Raw genomic sequence first — 27,627 nt, 5'->3', positions numbered from 1 at the left:
CTCCTGCCAGAGCAAGGGGCTGGACTAGAAAACCTCCAAGGTCCCTTCCAGCTCTATACAATTATCTTTCAATTCTATTTACATGGCCGTCCGATATACGTCTTTCGTAGGGCTAATAAAGCCACGTTTAATTTTACTTTTTATTGGAACCCTCCACTCGGTCACTTTGGATATTTTACTTCTGAAACAGCATTGGGAATGTTTTGCAACGTTCAAATAAAGCGGCTGGCCTTTAACACTTGCTTCTCCATTTGGACTATTTTCTTCCTACCTACACCATTTAAAAAAACTCAATTTTAACCACAACTTTCTTTGCTTGAAAAAGTTGTTTTGTTTTTTTTTACACTCTGCATAGTTACTTTGATCATTAAGTCTTTAATTTTAAAAAAATCAGCTGTATTCCAGAGGGAAAAAAATAAAAGTGTTCTCTTTCAACAACTCAAGAAATCTCCTTTCTTTCGTTCGTTTGTTCTTTGTTCTTTCCTCTAAGCCAGGGTTCTCCAACCTTGGCAACTTTAAGCCTGGAGGACCCCAGCAAAGCTGGCTGGGGCATTCTGGGAGTTGAAGCCCTCCAGGCTTAAAGTTGCCAAGGTTGGAGAACCCTGCTCTAAGCCACTTTTTTTCTTTAGTCTCGGTATGCTATCACCGGCCTTCATCAAAGCGTTGGAAATTCAAAGAAACGGTAAAGATCTTGCATCCTTGCACAGTTGTGCCCCGGAACAATTATTCTCGTGAAAGCGTTTCCTTCCCATCCGGAAGCGAGGAGCAGCCATTGATAGGGACGTGAGGGTGTAGCAGCTAAATAGTTCCCCCTATTCTTCCTATTGACATAGGCGAAAAGGTAGGTGATCGTTGGCCGTTATGTTCATATATATATATATATGTATATATTTTAGCAGCGTAGAAAGGCTAGGTAGGCTAGGCTGATTCTTTAATTTCTTGCGGCAAGATAAAGGGATAGAGCCAACAATACTTTTATTCGGATGTAAGTCACAGTTTCTGTGCGATCATTTGCGTGCTCGCTAATATATGCTAGCAGCGCTGACTATACAGGATGTATTCCAGGATGCCGGTTGAATTGCCATTAATATACGTCGCCCAATGTAGGGCTCTCCGAGTTTATGCGACCACTAATCCCGGCCGTCCTAGAGGAGGATGAGAGTTAGACAGATTTTCTTTTCCTGTATGCCAACATCAGAGATCGTGAAAGCTTTAATCTAGCCACATTATAAACACAATTGCTCTTCCAAAAGATCCTCAGCTCTTTTCTCAGTAGCATGTTGAAATCCATCCAGCCTGAGGGACCTTTTATCTGGCGCTACGTTGTCAGTAACTTTATATTGTCTACCTGTATGGTTTTCTTAGAAAAATAGCAGCATGTTTTATGATTACCAATAGAAGAAAATATATTACTCAGAATTGAACTATGTGGTGTCTGCGTTTGGTTGTTTGAATACAGACATTTCATTATCCTCCTAGGTCAGGGGTCAGCAACCTGTGGCTCTGGAGCCGCATGTGGCTCTTTCACCCCTCTGCTGCGGCTCCCTGTCACTCAAAATATGCATCACAACAGCCAATGTGCAACACCCACCATTACATGATTTATTGAGCTTTTCAACCCCCGGTAGGCCAACCATGGATAAATCCAAGAAAAGAAAAGTTTCAGAAGAAAACAGAATGTTTAATTCAACTACATATGCTAGTTTTGTGGCTGCTCAAGAAACAATCAGGCATGGGAAGGGTTTTGTGGCTCCTGGCATTTTCTTTTCTATGGGAAATGGTTCCAAATGGCTCTTTGAGTGTTTAAGGTTGCAGACCTCTGTCCTAAGTAATATCAGTGCTAGTTTGGTTTACCATTGCATTCTTTCACACAATATGAAATCACACCTCTGCTGTTGTCATTACAGCGATCTTCCACTTCCAACACCTTCCTACATCATTGCTGCCTGATATAGGTGCCTGCTTGTTTTTTTCTGGGGAGCTAAGAACTTCTTTCTTAAATAATTCTGCTAAGATTATGTACTCTTGGCATTCACTCCTAGCATTATTTGCTCATTCTTTCCAGGAACACTATCACCATGCTGAGATAGCAAGCAGGACCCAGGCTGGGAAGTAACTAAGAAACATTCTTGCAAAACAGTTGTAAATCAAACATTGAACAACACTCAAGAGGGAAGAGAAAAATATATTTTATTCATTTCAATCCTGCTTTTATAATCTGACATATAGACTGAGAATTGGAATTTATGTGAGTATATACTATATATACTACTCTAAATACATTTACAGTATTTTCAGTTTCATTGTTAATTATTAGAGATTCAATAGATTAGATTACAAAAGTAGAAAGGCATGAGCATACGTTCCTGTTTTTAAAAAAATATCCCCAAATGTCAAAACATGGAATAAAATGTTTTTCCAAAGATAATTGTATGAAAATAGGACTGAGATAAATGCATTTGTCTTTTAATCTTTATCTTAAGATAAAGCATAGCATTATTCTTAAGCTAAAGTCCTTACTACTCTTAAGTTAATTTAATAAAAATTTACTCTTGAGAGAAAAAAACATTTAGGATTACACTAATATCCAAAAACCAGAATTTTGCTTCTAGCACAAAATCAATGGCTGACTTAAAAATACATTGTTGACTGGATAAGACACATGTATAATTGGAAGATGCAATTGTGCATCTTCCAATTATAACTCTCATTACCCCCTAAAACTGTATGAAATATAAAAAGCATGAACATAGAAAAACTAAACAAAGTGAAAGATGAAATGAATTGACTACACACTGACATCTTAGACATCAGCAAATTGAAATGAGAGAAGAGAAATCAAGATTCAAATTTTCACTTGAGGCACAAATGATTGAGCTCAAATTACCGGTACCTGTGGTTAAGGTGTTGGCCTAGAAAACAGTAGACTAAGTTGTAGGCTTCCCTTAGGCATGAAAGCTTGCTGGGTGACTTTGGCCAGTGACTCTCGGCCCAATCCATTTCACAGGCTTTGTTGCTGAGGAAATAGGAATATTTGATTTAGATTAATTAGCTGCCTTGAATTATATATAAAAAAATGGGATAAAATCTAATAATAGCAATATTATAAATATTCGGGTATTTTGTGAAAAAAATGTTTCTCTCTGTAGAAATCTATAATGTTGGGAAAGATGGAAGGAAATAGAACAGGACAATCAGCAGCAGGGTGGTTGGATTAGATTACGGTTTTGATGAGTACACCATTAGAAGACCTGAAGGGCCACCTTGAGGATAGATCATCCTGGAAAAAGGTCTTTTTATGCATGACTAATATAATTGTTAGTTCCATAACTTCTCTGTTAATTTGTCCTTTCTAAATGTTTGTTATCATGATTTTTTCTTAGGAACAAAGGAACCTTCCATTTATTGTCAGACCTTTAGTCAATTGAGCTTAATATAGTCCGTTCTGACAGTAGGGGAAGGAGGAACTGCATGTAGCACATGTATACTATTATGGTCTTCCTTGTTCCCCTTTCCATTGCAGTTATTGTACTGATTCTGTAAATAACTTTTTCCCCTGAATACAGGCTTCATCAACATGGTTTTACTGGCAGAAAAAGACAGACCTGTTGCTCAGATGTTACTGAATTCTGGAACTTGTCCCCGCTGTATTTTCAGATTCTGTGGTGTAGGATTACAGACTTCCTACAGGCAACCTCATAAGGTTTGATTAAATTAGAATATACAATGTTGATGAGAATTATTTTCATGAAGTGTTCAGTCTTCGTCACACCTCTTTTCATAGCATCTTTCCTGAAAGTTGAAAGGAGATTTGGAGTGAACAGGATCCAAAAGGTTTTCACGGTGAAGGAAGACATGAAAGCAGTACTATTTATTACGTTGTGCTAGGGATCCTGAATGGAGGAAGAAGATGAGAATTAATGCTAAAAATATCTATCTCAGAATCCAGCCAAAGAAATAACCAGACATACCATCATGAAACCAATAGATTAATAAACTGAAAGTGATTAAAAGTCAGTAGTGTCCCATTTATGACTGATGGCAATAGCTTACTTGAGGTCTTTCAGCCTATTTTCTTCTCGCCTCTCTTTTATTGTCACCTGCCCAAAAGTCTACACCCAAAATTATGATATTCTTTAATGGAGAACTAGAGCATTCATTCTTCTCAGTGTTGGTGTTATGATCCCCAGCATAATCCTATGCAGGTTTACTCAAAACTAAAACTCACTGGCTTTAAATTTACTTACAAGATCACTGATTGCCTGACATTAGTTTTGTTAAAAACTCTTGTTCAGATAAACAGAACCTGTAGTTTTCAGTCTGAGACATCCCTTTAATGATAACTTGGTGCTGTTTTCCCATGTTGAATGCAAAACCATATTGACAGATTTCTATTTTTGTTTTGTTTTTTGATCAATCAGGATTTATTTCATGAGCTATGCAAGTTTCTGGAGAGCAAAAAAGATGAAAATATATTATCTTGTGAAATGGCTAATCCCCCATGTAAAAAGATCAAACTGGAAAATGCTAATGGGATTAAAGATCAAAACCCAAATGGAAGCCATGAGCTAAACAACATGGACAATGATGGAAGTGATGCTCCAGCAATTGAAAACTTAAATCCAGTTGTGTGCAATATATGTTTGGGGATTCTACAGGATCTTTGTGAAATAGACTTTGTCAAAGATGTAAGTGTCAGCCTTATGGAGCTTTATTTTCAGTTTTTCAAAGAATAAAACCAAATGTAACATGCAATATTGTTGTAAACATAGCTGGTATTCATATAGGATTTCACTGAACATTTTGTTGCTCATACCTATCTGAGAGTAAATATCATTGCTCCCAAACAAGTGCACAAAAAATTTAGACAATTAGTTCTACTGCAGTTACAGTATCTTGGATAATTCTAAGCAAGCAACCGATTTAGGAAAATTTAGAACTCAGTTGTAGCCTTTTATTTTTCTTGGTCTAAATTATTTCAGGTATTTCCTCCTTCCTGATTTAGGACCTACTTGTGTTCTCTAAGCTGGTAAGCACCAGGAAGCATAGGCTTCGTTGGGTAAAGTATTCTTCCAGAAGGGCAATTTTGTGGATTCTGACTGATGTGTCTGCTCCTAGCTTACAGGCTCAGGTTCAGTGTCTGAGTCACCATTTAATAGCTCCTACATGATCAATAGTCCTCAACCAGCTGGCTTTTCTCACACTTTTTGGTTGCTCAAGCATCTTTTGGGATAGAGAGGAATACCAAAAGAATACAACATCAACTGTTGTAGAAATGAAACTTCTTGAATTGGCAAAGATCGGTATAATAAAATATGTTCCTTTTCTTTGTAAAGAAAGCAATGCTTTCTGCAGCTTCAGAACTGCTAAACAAACATGCATTCTTTAAGGCAAATGTGCGTCTAAGTTGATTATTTTTTCCCATTGTTTTTTGTGTTCTACTAAACAATATTTTGCAAGAACAATATTTGTAGTTCTCCTGCCAGGTTTGGTTAATCTGTTCAACCTCTGAATTGGTTGTGGTGAGACATTTTTGAAATGATGTAAGTTTTTACCCCAATTATAAAGCCAAACTGGTGAGAAGCAGACAGTAGGTACTGAAAGAATCTACTGAAAGAATCAACACATTTATTCTAAGGTAAAAATGCTAACTCTATAAACAGAATTATTTTGTAAATAATATTACTCAAACAGTTTTCTAGATTGCCCTATATGAAATAATTTGTTCTGGGGATATGAGTTGAAATATGGTAAGTAAATATTTTAAATAAATCTATATTTTTCAGGTATGCCATAAGATTAATTCTTCTGAATATCAGTTTTCCAGTTTTGTGTTTTCAGTGTCGTTCCCACCACAACTTTCAGTCAGAGAGGTGGGTATTTCGCAGATACTTTTATTTATGCTTCAAATTGGCCTTCAATGAGAAAGAAAGGATGTTCTTACATATTACCTTGCTTTGCATGCTGGGAAATTCACTTTGTTAGGCAGATATTGAACAACATGGATTGGCAGTAGTTAGCCAAAATGGTGGATCGATGGTGGAGCAAAGTGGAAAATCACTGCTGGCAGTTTGGGTTAGGTTGATTTGAAATTTAGCATTTCGCTTGAGGATTGTAGAAATACTTTGGCCAAAGGTCACCCTATGTATCAGACAGACCTTGATTTTTATAAAAAGTAGAGAAAACTTGGTCAGGGTATTTTCAGCCAGTTACTGAGAAAAAAAAATATCAATGCTCTTTCTTTCTCATGCTCCCATCTCTTTTGTTTCTCTACTTTTTCCTATGTACGTATCTAAAGCATGCAGCATGCCTGCTGGTGAAAGAAGAAATGGGGTGAGTATTTTCTCCAGACAATCTAAGGACCGCAATAGCATTTAGACTTATATACCACTTTACAGTGCTTTACAGCCCTCTCTGGTTTACAGAGTCAGCATATTGTCCCCAACAATCTGGGTCCTCATTTTACCCACCTCAGAAGGATGGAAGGCTGAGTCAACCTTGAGCTTGGTGAGATTTGAAGTGCCAAATTGAAGGCAGGAGAAGTAGCCTGCAGTACTGCACTCTAACCACTGCACCACTATGGCTCATATGATTTAAATGATTTAATTATGATTGAAACAGCAGTGACCTTGGTTAAGTCATGTAACAACTGATTGCTGGGCACATGATTAAAGTATACTTAAGTGGTCAAAGTTATGACTGGTTCTGGATATTCCGTCATGGGTCAATGTGTTTCTACTGTCACTCTGGCAAGTGTGACAGATGTTGTCAGTCCTGTACTGTATTCTACTTATTTTTAGATCCTTGAATTATAATTGATCGTTAATAGTCACTTTATTCTAGTGGATAAGGCACCAGGCTATATAGCAGGACGCTGTGAGTTCAAGTCCCCCTGTAGTCATGAAAGCCAGTTGACTGACCTTGGACCAGTCACTCTCTCTCAGCCCAACTCATCTTCCAGGATTGTTGTGGGGAATATAGGAGGAAGGTGTGTTGAATATATTCACCGTCTTGTGTTATTTGTAAAAATAATAAAAGTGGGATATAAAGAAACAAACAAATGGATTACAGAAGATCTTGTTCAGATGGTAAAAATATGGGTCAGTTTATTTTTTATCCTAAATTTCACATACTTCAGAAAACACTCTCTTTTTTACAATTTAGGAAACAGGGCTTGTCAATTGGAAAAGATGACTTTGTTCAGCTGAAAGAAGCTTACAAATGGCTTATCCATCCCCTGTTCTTGGAGGAGTTGGGAGTCCCTGCTGATGGAAAGGTAGTATATACATAAACCATTTACTCTGCTTTTGCAGCAAATGTAAAACATAGAACATTATGGGATAGCCCATATTATACATTGCCTCCATCATTTTGCACTCCTAAGATTATGAAGCTGAAAATCTCCACTTTGTGTTGATTGAATTTTATTCTTTCATTCATATATTTAATATTTTTAATATCCTTAACCATTGATTTGTTTAGAATATTTCACACCCTGGTTCCAAAATTCAGGCAAATAATTTTCACTTCTGCAATACTTAGGTGTTTGTAAAAGAAATTTGTTTTGAAGTGTTACAATTTAATGTAACTAGATGACCTCATTAGGGATAATTCTTTTCCAAGTATCTTTTGTCCCATTATATAACAAACAGGAAAAGAGCCTTTAATATTGTATTGTGGAATGCTCAGTCATGAAATTTGTGCTAATGTTACATTTATTTTGGTATCAGGTCAAAATTTCATTTCTCTCTGCATTTTAAATTGTTCAGCTTGGCCTACCATGCTTGCATTGCCTTTTCATATTGTTTTGTTGCATTTTCTGGCTGTAAAACTTTTTAATAAAGAACAGTCGACAAATAACCCAAATAAAGAATAAATTTAGTATTAACCCACAGTATAGTTGCTTCTCTTTTTATAATGGTAGAGGGAGCAGTGGAGATGAAAATTAAAGAACTGAAAGACTTAAAGGGACAGTTAAACCCAAACTTCTTTCATAGAGAGTAAGATCATTTGGGTTTGTCAGAATCAGGAACTATGATTGAAACTTTGAACCAATTCAAATTATTAAGCCAACTGTAGACCATGGTTTCATATTCTGGCTGGTATTTCATGGTTTATTGGTATATATAAAATCATTCTGATTTTCTTTGGTAATGGAAGCATCCACAAGCATTGAAGATATCCAGTAATTATTGCAGGAAATTCTCAGAAATGCATCTGAGAAACATGCCTATTTCTTAATGCAGTTGTATACATGTCTTTAACATGTGCAGTTGTATGTCTGAGGGCCTTGTGTAGATCACTGCCTCCTGCATATGCTTTAATGACTTGAATCTGTTACTCACATTTTGCATTTGCTGAGCAGCAAATACAGTTCTTGTTTAATATTAGTCACATCAAATCTATTCCTGATGTTAGGCTTCAGGTGATTGGACAGACTGAATTCAATCTATTGAAGAAAAAAGTGATATGGAGGAAATCAGTAGCAATTAAAAACTAACTTCTATCTTTGTGATTCAGAGCCTCTTTGAAGTGAGTGTTGTATTTGCTCATCCAGAGACAGATGAAGATTGCTGTTTCCTGTAAGTATAATAACAAGCAATGTTTTATGAGAGCAGAGACAGGTGGTATTGGCTGAACATTCTAGATCTCCCTCCAATATTTGAGATATCTTGAGCAAGCTAACTCTTTGAAATAGCTAATAGACAAGCTATTTTGCCTGATAGTGCTGCTGCTGAGGGCTAGGTGCCCTGCATAATGTCACCATGCTTGGGTTGCATTCCTTAGGATAACAACAGAGTAAGTGGCACTCAGGTATCACTTACTCTATTTCCAATAGCTCCAATAGCTGATTTGATACCAAGAGAATCGTTTAAAGTGGAGTGGACAGGATAAGAATGTAACTCTACTCACTCATGCTTCTACCCTTCATCTAGTAAATGTCTTCCACTTACAAAAGAGAAAGCCCACAAAATCTGGGGAGTGAAGTGGGAAGATAGTTTTTCTAATCAAGAATGAAATGCAAGGATCTGAACTGGGATTTAAGTAGTTCCAATTGAATTGATTGTCTCATGCTTGTATTTTGCTTGATTATAGCTCTTTGATCTTCCAGTCAATAGAAGATAGCAATAGCAATTAGACTTATATACCGCTTTACAGCCCTCTCTAAGCAGTTTACAGAGTCAACATATTGCCCCCAACAATCTGGATCCTCATTTTACCAACCTCGGAAGGATGGAAGGCTGAGTCAGCCTTGAGCCTGGTGAGATTCGATCTGCCAAACTGCTGGCAGCCAGTGATCAGCAGAAATAGCCTGCAGTACTGCACTCTAACCACTGCGCCACTGCGGCTCAGATATTAGAATCTTCTGCTCTTTAGCTTTTTAACCTCTGGGCAAGTGTCAGCAGGAGCTTAATAACACAAAGCTCCTCAGATTGGCCTTAACTTTGCTGTGATATTCTGCCAAAGAAGCAGAGCCTTCCAGTTCCATGGCCAAAGGAAGACTGGCAAACTTGCGGCCCGTGGGCCAGATGTGTTACATGCTGGCCACGTCTACCCCATTTTAGCAAGGGTGGGGGGGGAAATAGCAATATGTCATGTGACGACAATGTGACAACGTGAGTTTAACACCCCTGGACTAAGGAGCAAGAGTTGCCTGACTAGATAGAGATGGGAAAGGTGTTTTCAAAAGTATCTATCTTCTTGGCAATTGTTCTTAATAAAAATGTTTTGACACCGGCAAATATAAAACATTATACCATTGTATTCATTATTTATTTGTTAGAAAACGTAATCACCTGTTTAAAGATATTTGACTGATTTTTGTTGTTTTCATTCAGAGCTTCAGTGTGTCCAAGCTGCTTCAAACCAGCAAAAAATAAACAGGTAATTAACTTTAATTTTATACAGTTACCAATACCTGTGCTCCAAATCTGTATCTCACAATAGGCACTCTGATGCTTTCTAAATATTTTGATTTTGCTGGCTGAAGTTACCTGAGTTCCCATTCAAGAACATCTGGAGAATAGCGGAGTACTTACTATGGCTTCAATTTTTAAAATATATGTAATTTTAAAAACAGGCAATTGCTAGTTGCAGGTTTCTTAGTTGCCATAGTATGCTTGTTCTTGTCTTTTATCATTATTTGGTGTGTATAGTTTTTATTTATTTTTTTAGCCGCCCAGAATTTGAAAGATGTCCAGCCATATGAAATAAATAAGAATATGTATGAATCATGTTAACACTGATATAAAATATGAAAGCCAGTTTGGTGTAGTGGTAAAAATTGGGAGAGAGAATACTGGGAGAGCATGAGTTCTAGTCCCACCTTGGACATGAAGCCAGCTGGTGATCTTGGGCCAGTCACTTTTTCTTAGTCCTAGGGAGTGGGCAATGGCAAAACATTTCTAAAAAACCTTGCCAAAAAAACTGCAGGGACTTATTTTGGCAGCGTCTGAAAATCAGACACAATTGAATAGAAGGAAATAAAAATAAAAATGAGTAAAGTATAGGGAGGCGTATACTTGCCAGGTAAGGTTGGCACCCAATACAGTCTGAAGTTAGAATTTGTAAAACCTAATGTAAATGTAAAACTTTTCTTCTATAATAAAGCACCAAGCTTAGAACAAAATAAGGAAACAACAAACAAAAGGGATACTACTAGATAAGCCATTGAAAAATGGCTTCCTACTTGGCTAAAATAAATCAAATAGAAAGAATAAGGTTTGGAATGTCTGATAACTTGGGTAATAGTTTACTTTTCTCTATAGTCAGTCTTCACCAGAATGGCTGTGGTAAAAGCTTTGGATATGATTGATGAAGAAGAGTTTCACAAGTAAGTAACTCCTGAGTTTAACTTAGAGAGAGAGGGAGGGAGGGAGGGAGGGGGGGGGAGAGAGAGAGAGAGAGAGAGGGAGAGAGGGAGAGAGAGAGTATTTCACAACACAAAGATAGTCAAGCGGCATGTTGGCAGACACAGAAAATAGTGCTTTTACCAGCAGTCATCATAATTTTTTTAATAACAGGAAAAAAGGCTAACCTTGTATTTTTTCTGATAGTGATTTGTGTGATACAGCAGCAGAAAACTATTGATGTAGTGTGCCTGAAGTGAAGTGTTTGGGAAGGTCTCTCATGTTTGCTTTGCAAACAGAATAAACAATTATGTGCTAATAAGTATTTCGGATTGGTAGATTTGCAACTAGTTAGATAGCTGCATCCAAAGGGTATTCATATATGGTTCTTCAACAACCTAAAAAAACCCAATCAAATAGGCTTCCCAGAGCTCTTTCCTTGGCCCAGCACTATTCAATAACTTCATAAAAATATAAAAGATGAAATCGAAGGAATTATTATTAGATTTGCAGATGATCCCTAGTTGTAAAATTATATATATGAAATTATCAGAGGGTCATGAACAACTAGAAAGATTTGGCAGCACTGTTGCAAACTTCTTTAATAGTATCTTTATTTCAATATTCAGCCAACATAAAGTTAAAAAAAAACAGATACTATGAGATTAACAGCTCTAACATGAGAAGAGTAGGCCTAAAAATATTGAAGACCATGACGATAAAAAAAGGTAAATAAAACCAGAATCTGTACTGTGCTATTAAAAAAAAAAGAATAAATCATGGCTACGAAAGCTGTGAATTTGGGCAACAGGAGTCTTAATAACAGTTTAGGTATGTGTCAAACATGAATTGCTCAAGCTAACATTTAATATCCAATGAATTTTGCATGCTCTATGTAGAACTTGGTAATCTTCTGCATTTGAGGGAGCTGAATCAATAGGGCAATGTAAAATTGGCCCTTGTGGCTGAATACACTGGTGAGTAATGGAAGAATAAAGGAACTGCAGATAACTTTGTAAAAATGATTAGGAGAGAAGGATGTGCTCGGTGGGGTTGATTTCCTCGTCACTGAAAGGCTACAGAAATGCCAGGAAGGAGATCTTCCTTCCTTCCTTCTAAGAAAGATGAAGGAGACATTGCGGTCAGCAATGAAGACTGAAGGACCTGCTATGTGTAGTATTGTGCATCCATTATATGCAGCTGAAGAAGCCTACTGTCCTGCTCATGTTCCTCTGATTATGGTAGATGAGCTCAGATTTTGAGTATTGTATTATCAAGGTTAGCAATTACCGTAATTTTTCACCTGCTTCTGTTTCTTAGATACAATATTGGACTTTTAAAAATTATTTACATTATAAAATGTTTTTGAAATATTTGAAAGAAAGGTTTTTTTGGATACACGTATCTATTTATTTTGCACAATGTTTAACTTTTCCTTCAATGTTTCTCTAGTGAATTGCCCTTTATATCTTCCCTAATACAGGAACTATCCATCTCCTGCAAGTTCGCCTAAAACTCCTTGCACAGCAGTTGACATTCAATGCAACAATGGTGCCATTTTTGTGGCTGGTGAGAATAAATGTTTTTCTTTAATAGAGGTTCATAAGATCACTCCTTTTTAAGATTACTGGGCAAGTGTGCCCTTTGCTTAATAAGAAAGGCCCACTCAGTTGTTATTGGGACAGAAACCCATATGATTATATGAACAGTGTTGTTCTATGGGGAAGTATGATGGTACAGCCATTGAGAAATGAGTCAGTCTTTAAGAAACTTAAAACTAAGTGTTGCTTTTTTTTCAGTGACATTGATCCGCATTGAAGGAGATTGATATGCAGAATATATAAATTTGACTTCAAAATGAGAATTTGTTGTTCAAATCACAGTATATTTCTGGTTAAAATGGGCTATTAGGAAGCAGAATTTATATTTGGCAGTTTTTCGTAGGCCAGGATTGTACTCACTTGACAATTAATATCACTGGAAAAGCATCTCGGAAAATAATTGGATCAGAATAATTGGATGAAATACAAATATTTATCCAGTTGTTTTTCAAAGCAAATTTACGTTATGGCCTTCGTTACTCATGGCTTCATAAGGAAGAAGTAGCTTAAGGAGCAATTCTTGAGGGATCTTCTAATACATGTTTTATGATAGTGACTTCCTTTTCTGTGCACTCAGCTTCTACTAAAATGCTTTTATTTGTAATACTTTTGCTGAACTAAGAGTTAATAAATATCATAGCACATTTTTTCTTTTCTCTGTTTTTTTTTGAAACAGGAAGATATAATAAATATTCAAGAACTCTACCTCAGACTCCCTGGATTATAGATGGAGAGAGGAAGATGGAATCATCTGTAGAAGAATTGATCTTGGAGCATCTCATGCTTGCCTTCAAAGCAGATAGTGAGTGTGTGCATGCATATGTTTACATTACTTTAAATAAGTTACGCAATATGTATGCACCGATGAAAAAATGCAGGAAAATTGTGTAGGCAAGTGACCCAACATCTGTTTAATGTAGAGCAGGGGTGTCAAACTCGATTTCATTGAGGGCCGCATCAGGGTTTGTTTGATCTCAGGGGGCCAAGGTAGGTGTGGATGGGGTAGGCGTGGCCAGCTCAATGTCACTCATGTCGGGGGCGCCTATGGTACCCCGAGCACTCTGCCAAGTGTGCTCCCAAGCTATGTTTTCTTTTTCTTTTTCTTTTTATTAAAAAGTTTTATCAAATATTACAACAATTTTTCCCCATCCCTCCTCCCCCCTCCCCCCTCCCCCCTCTCCCTCCAACCCCCCTTCCCCCACCCGGACTTCCCAGAGCAAATACAGGGTATAACATTTAACAAACATAAACTAAAATATGCTAACTTTCTGTAGGCTCTTAATTCCCTCTTGCTCTTTAACTCCCCTTTCAACTAACAAAACATAATTCAAAAAGAAAAAGTTGATTTCATTCATAAGCTATTTGAAGCTTTTTAGTCCAATATTTGTTTTGAATATAGTCAATCCATCTTCTCCATTCCGATATATATCTTTCATTTGAATGGTCCTTCAAGTATGCCAAAATTTTGGCCATCTCTGCTAAATTCACTACTTTTAGTGTCCATTCTTCAATAATAGGCAAGTCTTCCTTCTTCCAATACTGCGCCACCAAAAGTCTGGCTGCTGTTATTAAATTTAAAATCAACTTAGTCTCTATAACAGTACAATCTGTAATTATATCTAACAAAAAGAACTGTGGAGTAAATTTTATCTTCTTTTTGAGAATATTTTGAATAATCCATCATATTTTTATCCAAAATGCCTTAATTTTTTTACATGTCCACCATATATGATAATACGTGGCATCATCACATTCACATCTCCAACACTTAGGTTGCACACTTGGATACATACAGGCTAGCTTTTTAGGATCTAGATGCCATCTATAAAACATTTTATAAAAATTCTCTCTTAAGTTTTGGGCTTGCGTAAACTTCACATTTCTAACCCATATTTTTTCCCACGTTTCCATCATTATTGGTTCTTCAATATTTTGTGCCCACTTTATCATACAGTCCTTAACTAACTCCGTTTCTGAATCTATTTCTACCAATGCATTATACAACCTTTTTATATGCATTTGACTTTGATCTCTAATCTGTTTTACCAAGTTCTCCTCATTTTGCAAAATACCAATTTTCTGATCTCTCCATCTAGCTTGCAACTGTACATATTGAAACCATGTTTGAATTATCCTTTCTTCTCTTAGTTGATTCAAAGATTTTAATTGTAGTATACCTCTTTCCTTGTTAAGAAGCCTTTGTATGTAATCACATCTTGTTTTTTCTTTTACATTTTCTTCATATCTAAACAGATTTTCATTTAACCTCCAAGACCTCTTAAATCCCATTCCATACTCTAGTTCCATCCAAACTGGACTATGATCCGTTAAAACTCTTGGACAAATCTTCGTCTTCTTCACCCTAGAAAAAAGATCATTAGTAATTAATATAAAATCAATCCTAGAGAAAGATTGATGTCTATCTGAAAAAAAGGTAAAGTCTTTTTCTTCAGAGTTCCTCTCCAGATATCTCTCAACTCCATATCATCCATCATTTCAAAAAACTATTTTGGCAATCTAGCACACGTTGAGATATTTTGCAAGAGCCCCTTCTTATCTTTTTTAGTGTCCAAAACTCCATTCCAATCACCCAATAAAATGCATGATTTATCTGAAGTTGCTGCACTCTTAATTCTTCTTGACGCTTGGCTGCTGCTTGGGTCTGTCTTTGATCCTTAGGTTCTTCTATCTCCAAGGCTTGAACAGTAGTCGAAAGTTGTATTAAATCTTCTTGAGTAATCAAAACTCCCCTTTGGGCCTGTGCCAGCAATTCTTCCTTCTCCCCCTTTCTTGTCCCCTCTACTTCCGTCTTCCTTCTAACTTCTGGGGACTGTGGGCATCCAGCCTTTAGTACATTGGTGTAAAAATCTCTTGCCTTCCACACTGAGTTAAGACGATATCTCTCTCCTGAATAGTTCACCACTAGTCCAGCTGGAACCTCCCATCTGTACTGTATCTGTCGGTTTCTCAGTTCTTCCACCAGAAAGGCATAATCCCTTCTGGCTCTCAACATTTTGGGGGGGATTTCTTTCAATATTAATACCTCCTGCCCCTGCACTTGAAGTTTGTTTTTAAAAGTGACTTGTAGGATTTCATTACATATTCTCCTTGTTGTAAAATAAACTACAATGTCTCTTGGTAGATGTTTCTGTCTGGCAACCCATGAATTGACACGGTAAATTTTGTCAATTTGCCATTCAAGATTTGCTTTTTGATCTCCCATTATCTGTGCAAATGCTTCGAAAGAATCTCTCTCAAATTCTCTTGCTTATTTTCTTTGAGGCCTCTTATTCTCAAAGCAAATTCCATATCTCTATATTGTATCATTATCACATCGGCCTCAACTCTTTCCATCTTATTCTGGACATCTCCCACTTTATTTTCCAAATTCTCATTAGACTGCTTAATTTCTTCCACTTTTTCATCTATTGCCTCAATATGGCCTGCCAGACCTTGGACTGTCATGATAATATCTTCTCTAATTTCCTGATTACATTTTTGAATGAACTCTTTAATTTGAGTTGTCTCCTCAGCAACATCGAATTTTATCCTTAAACACCGAAGTAATTTTTTTTCTATAACAGAGGCTTGTGTTTTAAGGGGTTCCTGCAACATTTCAAGTGTTAATATTGGTGGTTCCGTTGGAACAGAGAGAGATTGCAATTTGGACGTTTGAGCTGGTGAGCTCCCAGCACTTTTAGGAACAATAGTCTTTATTTGTTTTGAAGCCATTTTTAATTTCCAATTTAAATTTATGCAGCAACCAGAACAACAAATCCTCCAAATCCAGAGATTTCCAGTCTTTAAATGATATCAATCCTTTTTTATTTTTTTAAAAAAAACACTGCTATAGTCTTTTTAACTTTTAATCTTCTTTCTTTCCAAGCAAAAATCTCTAATTTTAGACCGGGGCTGCCAGCGCAAAACGAAACTTTCCTTTTTAACTTTCGCTTTCACGCCCCATTAAAGCTCAATCACCATCTTGGTTTCACTTTCTCCCCTTAGTAAATCAGAAGGAAGTAATACACATTTGGAGTTAAAGTTTAGTACTTGCAAATCTGATCTCTCCTGAGTTTGCTCAGCCTGCTTCCGAATGATGTTTTATTCCAAGCGTTGTTTGCAGGGGTGGTCACGGCGTATTCTTCTGCTTAAAGCAGAAACGTCCCGGATCCGGAGCTCTGTCGGGCTTCCAGGGAGCTCTCACCCTTTGAGCCCCAGAATTGTTCCTGGGGCTTCTTGGGGAGCTCTACCTGCACCCGTCTGCTCTCTTCCTCCCCTTTTCCCGGGGAGAAAGTTTTCAAGCCGCTAGACAGCTGATTTGCGCTGTTCTAGCGGCTTTACGAGATCGCGGGGCTGGCACTCGCAAAAGGAGCGTCTTCGGCGCCTACGGTGCCACCGGAAGTCCCCCAAGCTATGTTTTCATCTGCGCAGCCTCCTGCAACTCTCTGCCAGCAAAAACAGAGCTCAGGAGCGCTGCCTGTGGCCCTCTCGAGCTCTGTTTTTGCTAGCAGAGGCACCACAGGCCAGTCCTTGGCTGTTTTTGTTGTGGCCCTGCCCTCTGAGCCTATCTCATCGGAGGAAGAAGGCTCTGAACATGAGGGAGAGGAGTCGGCCAGGCCTCCCTCTCCAGGCCCCTACCCTCTGGCACTGTCTCAGGTGCCGGCCGAGGAAGAGGAGATTAGCCAGGAGCCAGGTGTCTCTGATGAGAGTGAGGAAGGAGAGCCGTCGTTCCTGGATGCATGCCAACGAAGGCGTGATAAACGGTTGCAGCAGTTAAGGAGGCGTGCTAGGGATTATAACTGAGTCACTGGACCACACCCAGAGACTATATAAGAGAGGGTGGTGGCTGGTAAAACTCTGTGACAAACAAAAACTAACTCTGGCTAGTCACTTGAACAATGCCTGAAGCTGCCGAAGAGATATTGTTTTGCTGGACTATTTACAATGCGTATGTAATTTTATGTTATCTGTTGAAGTAAAGTTCTTGGCAGATGGTGCTTATATTGTTGCCAAGTTTGAGATAACGACCTGTGTGCGTGCCAAGTGTTTTCTTAACCCTCGGCTGGCTGTGTTTGTGTGTGGAGACGGGGACAGAACAGTTTTCAGGGTGGCCCCGTGGGCCAGATCTAAGCACCCTGCGGGCCAGATCCGCCCCCCGGCCCTTGAGTTTGACACCCTTGATGTAGAGCTAAACTCTGATTTGCCTTGATCATGCCGAATAGCTTGGCTTACTTATGGATTTCCAAATTCAGTCAATGTTTCTTTCTCCTGTTTTTAAGGTTTTAATTTTTCATCCTCTGGAAGGGAAGATGTGGATGTGAGAACATTAGGCAACGGTAAGTTCAAAACTTGAAAATATCCGAAATGGGGGAAAAAATCAATTGATGATCCCTTGACCCAAAAAAAAAAAAAGCCATTTCTGAGATCATGGGAGTTGGAAGGCCATGGAGCCTATCCCACTTAGGCCATGGAGCCTATCCCACTGTTCAGTGTAGAAATCTGGACAGCATATCTAAAGAAATTCATTAGGAGAAAATTTCCGATTTAAGTACATTTATGTATAAAAGATCTTCATTCAAACAGTATTTAAAGCTAAAGGTGATGTAATTGAACAACAAAAACTGAATGTCTGTGGAGATTCTCAGTCATCCAGGTCATGGTTGTCCCAAAAGTGCTTTTTTAAAGAGGGAACTTTCTTGTTTCAGTAAAGAAGCAGGAAGTCCAGTTGCCTTTTGAAAAAAGCACTTTACTTTGAAATAATTTACTCAAAGTTAACAAACAAATTAACAAAATTTGCCGACCACATCTTCTGGTCCTGAAGCCGCATAATTATCTTTGTCTTGTTTGTCCAGAGCACATTGTTCCAGAAGTTCTGGTCTTTGCCTAGCAAACTTTAGTCTTGCCCTAATTTTTTTTTTCTGGAAAACAAAAGCTTTCTCTTGGCACATCTCCTATCTAGATTTAATTTGTTCAACTTCTTTCTAATGGAAGTCTCATGCACTTTGCCATTGATAGCAGCAAGCAAGATAGTACCTGAAGCTCCTATGATGAAATTCTAGGGTTCTTAAAAACATTTTGTGTTCTGCTGTAGGATTGAATTTACTGGGACAGCCTGGCCTGGACAAGTAGGCAGTTGTGTGAAATATTTTCTACTTGTAGATGATCTTCTGGACAGTGGAATTATTGATGTCCATTTGGTTGGTAATCCTTTGAAATCCCTTCCCAGCCTCTAGGCATCTATAATCTTTTTGAAGGCTTTGAGGTGCTCTTTTGATCTAGACATAGTGGTACCATATATTTCCCCAACAAAGAGTAAATTAAACTGAATGTCTGAGGTTTAAGCAGGGTGGATTTAATTTAAATCGAGTTGATTTAAATCATAATTTAAATCACTAGTAAAAAGGCTTGATTTAAATCAACTCGATTTAAATCATAATTTTTAAAGAGCAACTGTCATCTCTGCTACTCCTTTGACCCACTGTTGACTCACTGATAGTCCCAGTGTTGCAGAATATACAGCCTCATGCTACATAACTAAGCTCCATTTCATGCTGAATAAACTAAATTATTTATGTATCTTAAATAGAAAATTATCTTACGATAGATTTTTACCCCAAAAGTTTTTTATTAAAATAAATTCGATAAAAATCAAAAAAATCCGATTTAAATAAAAAAAATCTGATTTTTTTGATTTTTTTAAAAAAATCATTGATTTTTATCCACCCTGGGTTTAAGTAAAATTAGTTCCTCCTCTATAACTGATCTAATCATTTGCACCGCCCTGAGTCCAGTGAGAGAAGGGCGGTATAAAAATCTAATAAAATAAATAAAAATAAATCTGGTGCACCTGATTTTAATTTTAGATATTTGAGATATTGATAAACGTAGGCATTTACTAAGTTTTTCCCTTTGTGAACTTACATCTTGATATATTTTTATATAGTTTGCTGAAAATGGATATTTTTCAATTGTCAATTTTCTTTTTTCCCCATGTCTAAATCTGAAAACTAGTTTATAATCTTAATTTGTTTTCTTCCCATCTTTCTTTCTGGATTGCCACCATCATGATTACACCATTGTTCATAGGAAGGCCCTTTGCAGTTGAGCTGGTTAACCCTCGGAAAGTCCAGTTGACTGCAGTAGAAATGAAGGAGCTTCAACAGGTATAATGTTTGAAGGTTGACCTATAACTATTGTCATGTAGATTGGGATGAACGAAGTCAATTAGAGATTTTCTTGCAAAATTACCTATAAAGCTAAATTATATGGGGACTAATATGATCTTCTCCTCTTGGAGGGTATTAAACAGTGGCCAGATGAAAAATTGGCCCTAAATTCCATGGAGAAGGGAAGGCTATCGTAATTTTATACATTATCATCTTAATGATGTACACATCCTGCCCTAGCATTTAAATTGTATATACACATTGCTGATTTCATAACTCATATGGCAAGAATTATTTGATGATATTCAGGAATATACATGGTACTCCTTGTTCAGCTAATTAAGAGTATAGTGCTTTATCTACCCATCAGATTTTAATTGCAAAATAATCACATATAATTACTATTTTTTATTTTTAAAAAACACTTAGAGGATCAACAGTTCTTCAGACAAAGTCCAAGTTCGTGATTTACAACTTGTCAACAGGTTAGTTGAATTTGTTAGATAAAACAGGTTTTATCTGAGGTTTTTTTTAGCATATTTCCATAGAAAATGGAAAATGGCACTGGCATAATCTACAAAATTTACTGAAATCAGCAGAAGAGACTCTTTTAAATGGGAGGGGGGATATCCTGAGGGGCTTTCAGGCAATGGTATGTGTTCCCTGGAGTAGTGATACTCACTCCTCAGTGGGGAGTAGGAACAACAGAAATACATCTCTTTCCAAATTTCTAACAGTTAAACTGATTTCAGCTGTCCCGATTTTAGTTTGATTTTACTATTTTGATTAGTCGAATTCTGTTTTGTACTTGTTAACTGCCTTCCATGCTTATATAAGAATGATTATAAATTTAATAATAATGAGAAAATAACAATAAAACCAGTATAACACAAGATCATAAAAAAGTCTGTAATGTCAATCTCATCACAAGCATGAGTTGGGAATTTTGCTTCTCTTTTTCAGATGATCAGCATATTTTATTGATTTCTTGATTAAGCAGCATATCTCAAAGGTCCTTATATTACAGATTGCAGATTTTTGGGAATCCTCTGCTACTGCAGATTTTCTACTTTTGACATCAGAGATATGCTGCAGGATGGAGGAGGACGCATTTTCCCCATCTAATATCTGATGAGACATCTTCTGCCCATCGTAAGTTTGTGGCTGTTCTAATATGTTGTTTATTTTTCTTTCAGAGAGGCCATTGTACATATGAAAGAAGGGGAAGAAGAGAAGACCAAGTCCTACAGTGCCTTAATATGGACAAAGAAAGTGATCCAAAAGGAAGACATTACGTTCCTAGACTCTATGAAGGTTGCATGTCTGGGGTGGTATTTATCATTTGTTTGCTCGTTTTTAAATCCCATACAAAGATTTTTACAAGCCCCATTATATTTAGCTTTCATCAAACTCAAGATGAAAATCACTGTACCTTTTTTTAGTGGAAAACCACAGAATTCATGCAATGCCTTTGAGTGTAACATTTTTCAGAAGTGTGACACTGACAATATAGAAGTTATTTTCTGTAAGATGGATAATGTATACATTATGTTGGGTTATTTAATGAACAAGTTACTCTAGGATGTGAGGTGTTATAGTCAAGGGTTTAACACAATTAGCAAGAAAATGTCTTGCCTCTGTGTACACTGGGTGAGGTATTAAACAAAGTCCAAGCTATCACTCAGCCATAAAAGGCATTGGATATATTTGCTTGTTCTATCCTTTGGACCAGCCATTTTCTGTAGAAATACATCTGAAATAAATTAGAATAATATATATCCATCTTTCTATAAGTAACTGTCAGACATAGAACCATAATGCAGGAAGGCTTGTTAATTCTTGTCAACGGGTAAGAACAACAGGAAGAAAAGACCACAGCAGGGGATTATGGGAATTGAAATCAACCCATTTGGAGCAGTCTGATTGGGGAATATTGATACCTATTTAGAAAGAAGATTAATTGGAACAATGCTTGATGAATGTATTTATTTGCTTTTAATGATTTGGTACTTGATCTACTATGTATCTCTCTAAAAAGTTCATGTACCATATTATTTTCCCTCAACCTTCATGGCAGCAATATTGGCAGTTAGCATTAATGCACAATAAATATTTCTTAAAATGTAAGGATTGGAAGGGACATTGGGGAACATCTGATCCAACATTTTGCCCAGTATAGGAATCTACCACAGCAGTATTTTGAAACCTTGGCAGCTTTAAGATATATAGATTTCAACTGCCAGAATTCCTTAGCCAGCTTGCAGATTTTTGGGAATCCTCTGCTACTGCAGATTTTCTACTTTTGACATCAGAGATATGCTGCAGGATGGAGGAGGTTGGGGTGTTCTGGGAATTGAAGTCCACACAACTTAAGGTTGTAAGGTTGAAAAACACTGTACTACTGTATGACCAAGAGGTTTCTATTCAAAAACTTCCAGCAAAGTCCATCATCTCTTGTGGCAATCTGTTCCATTGTTGAACGGTCTTGTTGCTAGATTTTTTTCCTGATGCCCAACTGAAATCTGATTTGTAATTTATATCCATTCTTTCTGTGCCAACTTCTGGAATGTCTGTGAACAATTTTACCCCATCTCTTATATAGCTTTCTGATTGCCAAAGTTACATTTTCTCACAGTCCTCTCTTCTCCAAGTTACATGTACTCAATCCCTCCAATCATTTTTTGTAAGTTTTTCCTCCCAGGCCCTCCTCTGGACATAATTCTAGTATCTGTTAAAATGTGATGCCCAGATGTAATATTCTAGTTTGGTCTCCATACAGAATTACTATATTTCTGATATCATCTAGAGTTTTATTTGCTTTTTTTCAGCTAAATCACACTATTGGCTTGTGTTTAGCTTCTGATTCACCAAGATACCCAGAAGGTTTTCTCATGCACTGTTTCCTAGTATATTTTCTCCATGGCCTGTACCCATCTATGTCTTTCATTTTTCTGAACCTAATGTAGAATTTTGTATTTCTCCCTGTTGGAAAACAAAGTTCCCATTTTCCAGCTTATCAACATTTTCTGGAACCTTCATACTATCCTCCAAAGGATTTGCCATGTTCTCATCCTCATTATTGGTTTGTCAAGGTTACTTTGTTATCACTGTGTGTGGTAACCTGGAGCTGGTTTCCATTGGGAATGGAATGGAATGTAGAGCAGAGCTGAACTGAGCTGAGCAGAGCTGAGCTGAGCTAGAAGGGATCTTGGAGGTCTTTTTTGTCCAGCCCCCTGCTCAAGCAGGAGAACCTATACTATGCTGGGGAAGATGTCTGAATGGACATTTGGATTTTATATCTCATGGGTTTGTGATCTATGTAATGTTATTTTTTATCTGAAATTCTTGACCAGGACTTAAAGCTTGATCAAAAAACTCCATTACGTGTACTTCATCGGCGGCCATTAGCTGTCAGGATTCGTGTCATCCACAGCATGCAATCAAAGTACATAGATGAGCATCATTTCCGTCTTCACTTGAAGACACAAGCGGGGACGTATCCTTTCGGAACTGAAGTGCCTCAGTGGTGAGGAATTCTGTACTGAGCTCTTCAATAAAAGGATAGTATTAAATATGGAAGAACTAACATAAATCTTCAAGTATAGTTTTCCTCAGAGCAGGAAAATGTGTGGAGTACGCATGACTCATGTTACATTCTATCTTTTTTCTCTGTCCTCTTCCCCCAGAAGGTGGCATGCTCTCTTCTACACCCCCCCCCCCGAATTTTGCTATATCTTGTCATTTAATTCTAGCAGTGTATTTGAGAAAGAATGAGAAAGAAAGGGAGAAGTGCGTATTCTGAAGTCTTATTTTAAAATCTATTCTAAAAAGCTCATCTTTCTCGTTTCCTTATCGGCAATTTGTTAGTTATGTTAAAGAATTTGTACATGGAGATTTTGGAAGAACCAAGCCCAATATTGGTTTCCTGTTGAAGACAACTGCAGACATCTTGGAGCTGGATGTAGAAGTGAGTAATCCCTTTTCTACGTCTCTGTAGACAGAAGGATGGCACTGCCACCATTGGTCTTTCCAGTAGGAAATTAAGGGACAAATCACAGGGGATTTGTTTCAGATCTGGCAACCTGAGTTTAATCTAATCTCTGCAATCTGTGTCATTTCCTACAGCATCTCATCTCTCTTCAAAAGTTTTCCTGTTAGACTGAGAGAATGCAAATGTAGTTTTGTGTGTGAAGAACCGTAGAAGCTCATTGGGATTAAAATTTTAGTTTAAACTCCAGACTAGAGCATAACAATCAGATCATACCCCAAGTTGGTTTTAAATGGCTTTTCATCCAAGTTTTTAAAGGCTAATCAGATGTTAAAGTATATTGTCACTTCAACTTTCCCCAGTCTGGGAACATACAGTGTATTAACTACACTTGCTGTAGTTATTGGCCTGCACTTTCATGTTGGTCCCTGGCGGATGATGAAAATCATTGTCTCATACTTGGGAAACCAAATTTCATTGTTTGTATTTAAGCCATTATCTGAGGTTAAATATTCTGCAAACAAATGAGTTAGCTATGATTTAATTATTTTTCTTTCTTTTTTTCTGCAGTCCGTGGATGTTGACTGGCCACCAGCTCTAAATGATTAAGAAGCAATTTTAATTTTCAAGAGGGGGGGAAAGACTTATCCATGGCAGGATTTAGAGCACTGTGGGAAATATTTTATAGGCTAGCTGGATGACTTTCCTGGATTTTTTAAAACCAGTTTAGATCATGTTGATCTGCTCAAGATTGATTTGTTTTTAATTCAGGGGATCCCAGCTGCTGGGCTAGGCCCCACTGCCAGGCTGTGGTCTATTTGGAATTGGGCCCCATGAGTGGCTGGCTGGAGCGCATGAATGGCGGACTGCTGGGCACTTGCACACATGGATGCTGGCTCATTGCTCGCACTGGCCCCACTGCTTCTTCAAGATCCAGTTTCCCTCTCCCCCCCCCCCCCAAGCTGGGCCTTCAAGCCACAAAGGGAACCACTGTTTTAATTTTTAAAAATGCCTCAAATTGATTTACACATTTTAGAAATAATGCATTTCATTTTGACCTCATTACCAATACAATATAAATTGGTACCTATATAGTATGGATACAGATTCTCAAAGAGAGAATAATTTTGAATTTCTGTGCCAAGGGGAAGAGTAAAAAACTAAAAAGTAATGTTGCATGACAACTCTCAACAAACATTTAAAAGCTTTTTACAAGAAAAAAAAAAAGAGGAAAGCCCATTTTGCCTAGCAGTACTTGTTCAGTTCAGTTCAATTCCACATTTCCTTGTGCTTGCATGCCTTAAAGCAGGCCTCTCTTGCTAAGTGCTTTCCAGATGTGTTTGACAATTTGACTAGAATTTCCAGTCATCAGCACCATTATTGTTGCTGGGAATTTGGAGGTTCTAATCCCAGTCATCTAAGGAGAGGCCACTTGGGCAAGGCTAACATACATACACTATTGGAATCCTTTTGGTAAATTCAGCTACTTCATCTGCTTCTCTTCTTATCCTGCCAATAGAGCAGCACATAGAAGAAAGCAGTTCATTGAATATAGCAAAATTTAGGAATGCTATTTATGCATAATAGAATTCCAGATCCAAACCAGAAAAAAGCAATAAGATACCTAAGAGAGAACCCTAATAATTCTTGTGGTTGAGCACTGTTGAATACTGAAATTTGCAAAGTTGCTGAGCCATCAGCATACAATCCCAGTAAAAACATGTTGCTGATTAGTCCTGTATAGGTTTACTCAAGATGTATGGCTGTTGTTCCTGGGAAGGTGTCCCTGTGCTTCATTAGAGGAAATAGTAAGCATGATTGCATTCAGAGCAACTTATATCTGAGTAAATGGGGTTCACTCTTCTCCCAATGATACATGGGATTGCTCACACACATGCATTCACATGCCAATATGGACACAGGCTTTCAAAATACATCCCCCTAAAGGAGGATGTGTTTTCCCTTTTCCGTATTATGCTAAAAGGAAGAGGAACCAGTTCCATAAGACACCTTTGAGGTTTTCAAGGAGCAATGCAAACATTGTTAAGGTCACAGCTCCCCTCATCCCCCAGATCATGTAAAGTACAAAGAAAGTTCTGATATGAAGTGAAGATTTTGAACCAAAAATGTCCAGAACTTTTATAAGAAAATAAATTGTTTTTCTTTCAAAACTTTGTTTGCTGTTGTGTTTCTGAGATGTATGCACCTATTCATTAGATGCAAATAAGTAATATAAATCAAGGCTTGAAAATTAACCAAATTAAAAAGAAACTTAAAAATGACCTGTAAAGCAAAATCTTAGTTCATGGATTTTATCTGTGCAGTATAGCATTAATCCTCAATTTACGAACTTAATAGAGCCTGCAAACATCAACTCTTAATGCAATTCCTTTAAGCTATTTTTTGTAAACCACATTGCTGCACTCCAGTGCAGGATTGCAATCTTGAAAAAAATAAATATTTTGTTTAAAAAGTTGCTGACTGAAGCACTACAGGTAGTCCTCAATTTACAACAATCCATTTAGTGACCGTTCAAAGTTCAAATGGCACTGAAAAAAGTGACTTACGACCTCTTTTCAAACTTATAACCATTGCATCATCCCCATGGTCATGTGATCAAACTTAGGCCGCTTGGCAACAGACTCATCTATGATGGTTGCAGTGACCTGTGTTCATGTGGTCCCCTTTTGCCACCTTCTGACAAGCCAAGTCAATGAGGAGGTCAGATTCACTTAACAACCATGTTACTGACTTAACAACCAACTGCACTGATTCTCTTAACAACTTGTTTCCCTTAGCAACCTAAATTTTGGGCTCACTTGTCACCTGTATTTTATTTTCAAATGTGAAGCAATGCATTGCCCTACTTAATACAGGTAGTCCTCGACTTACAACAGTTCATTTAGTGACTGTTCAAAGTTACAAAATGACTTATGACCATTTTTCATACTTACGACCATTGCAGCATCCCCATGGTCATGTGATGTACATTCAGTTGCTTGACAACCAACTCACATTTATAACGGTTGCAGTGTCATGCAATCACCTTTTACCGACTTGCCAACCACAGTGATTCGCTTAACAAATGTGGAAAGAGAAGTCATAAAATGGGGCAAAATTCAGCAAATTTCTCACTTAGTAACATAAATTTTGGGCTCAATTGAGGTCATCAGTTGAGGCCTACCTGTACACCTTGTGGCAATCTTGAATCGTGAGGAGTAGTGGTTCAGTTTTATGCAGGAAACCTAAGGAGAAATTCATTTTAAAAACAATATAGTTAAATAGCTGGCTATAAAAAGAACTTCCCTGGCAAAAGGGAAATGGGAAGCACAAATGAGATCAACTATCTTGCATATAAAATTTCAAACTGAAGTCAGTAGCCACAAATTATTGCCCAAATAAAACCACAAGCTGTAGATATTCTCCATTAATATTCAGGATTAAACCATGAGAATATAAGTAAAATCTATTACTCCAAAAGATTGTAGACAATGCTCTGAAAAATAGTAATTTGTTCATTAAACAAGCAATAAAGTTCTAGAGACGTAAGTGGAATTGGAATTACAATATAAGGATGTTAGTAGAAGAATTAAAAATAAATTAATACTAAACATGAACAGGTTAGACAAATCCATTGAAAATAATATATGCATTTCAGAGATAGTTTAGAAAACCAAATTTATAGCATTTCTAATAAAGAGGTGTGGCTATTTTTTGAAATAAGTGAGTTACAGGCAAGAGACTACTAAAGCCAGGGATTATCTAGTTCTTGAGAAATGAAGATTAGGAACTAATAACAGAATTGGGAATAATCTTAACTACAGGGAACAATTAAATACAAGTTTCAGCAGCATTTGAAGATGCTGAGTTTATGATGAAAAAATAAATATAAATATGGAAAAATGGGGGAAAAAAGTTAATTGGCTTATGTTCAATTAGTAGTGCTAGAATTTAGTGTAAAAATTTACCTGGCTTTAACTGCTAGTCTGGATGTTGAAACTGCTATAGTTTATTCTGAAGAA

At 37.2% G+C, this 27,627-nt stretch overlaps 1 protein-coding gene across 2 annotated transcripts; it reads left to right on the top strand.

Annotated features, from left to right (window-relative positions):
* The first annotated feature begins 614 nt into the window (after positions 1-614).
* On the top strand, positions 615-25,776 carry PUS10 (pseudouridine synthase 10). 2 transcript variants are annotated; one of them, XR_015731581.1, is made up of 19 exons: positions 615-841; positions 2,066-2,248; positions 3,567-3,703; positions 4,422-4,688; positions 5,787-5,873; positions 6,299-6,333; positions 7,165-7,276; positions 8,521-8,582; positions 9,840-9,885; positions 10,770-10,834; positions 12,334-12,419; positions 13,128-13,253; positions 17,731-17,787; positions 19,538-19,614; positions 20,047-20,102; positions 20,814-20,948; positions 22,971-23,113; positions 23,485-23,584; positions 24,176-25,776. XR_015731581.1 is itself a non-coding variant. In XM_034427312.3 (19 exons), the coding sequence occupies exons 3-19, from the start codon at positions 3,578-3,580 to the stop codon at positions 24,212-24,214; spliced, it is 1,602 nt and encodes a 533-aa protein (XP_034283203.2). In that variant the 5' UTR covers positions 615-841; positions 2,066-2,248; positions 3,567-3,577; the 3' UTR covers positions 24,215-25,776. The 2 variants fall into 2 exon arrangements, 1 of the variants encoding a protein (XP_034283203.2); XM_034427312.3 differs by having other exon boundaries at positions 20,814-20,931.
* Positions 25,777-27,627: the final 1,851 nt, after the last annotated feature.

This window comes from Pantherophis guttatus, chromosome 1, assembly GCF_059756535.1.
Source record: "Pantherophis guttatus breed Tessera chromosome 1, ASM5975653v1, whole genome shotgun sequence".
Lineage (NCBI taxonomy): Eukaryota > Metazoa > Chordata > Lepidosauria > Squamata > Colubridae > Pantherophis > Pantherophis guttatus.
Note: the sequence above shows the minus strand (reverse complement) of the source record. Positions and strands in the feature narration are given on the sequence as shown.

Excerpts from the sequence above, each read along its gene's own strand:
- PUS10 (XM_034427312.3), top strand. The coding sequence starts at position 3,578 with ATGGTTTTACTGGCAGAAAAAGACAGACCTGTTGCTCAGATGTTACTG. Across the intron at positions 10,835-12,333 it reads GATGAAGAAGAGTTTCACAA|GAACTATCCATCTCCTGCAA; the intron begins GTAAGTAACTCC and ends TCCCTAATACAG. Across the intron at positions 23,585-24,175 it reads TCTTGGAGCTGGATGTAGAA|TCCGTGGATGTTGACTGGCC; the intron begins GTGAGTAATCCC and ends TTTTTTCTGCAG.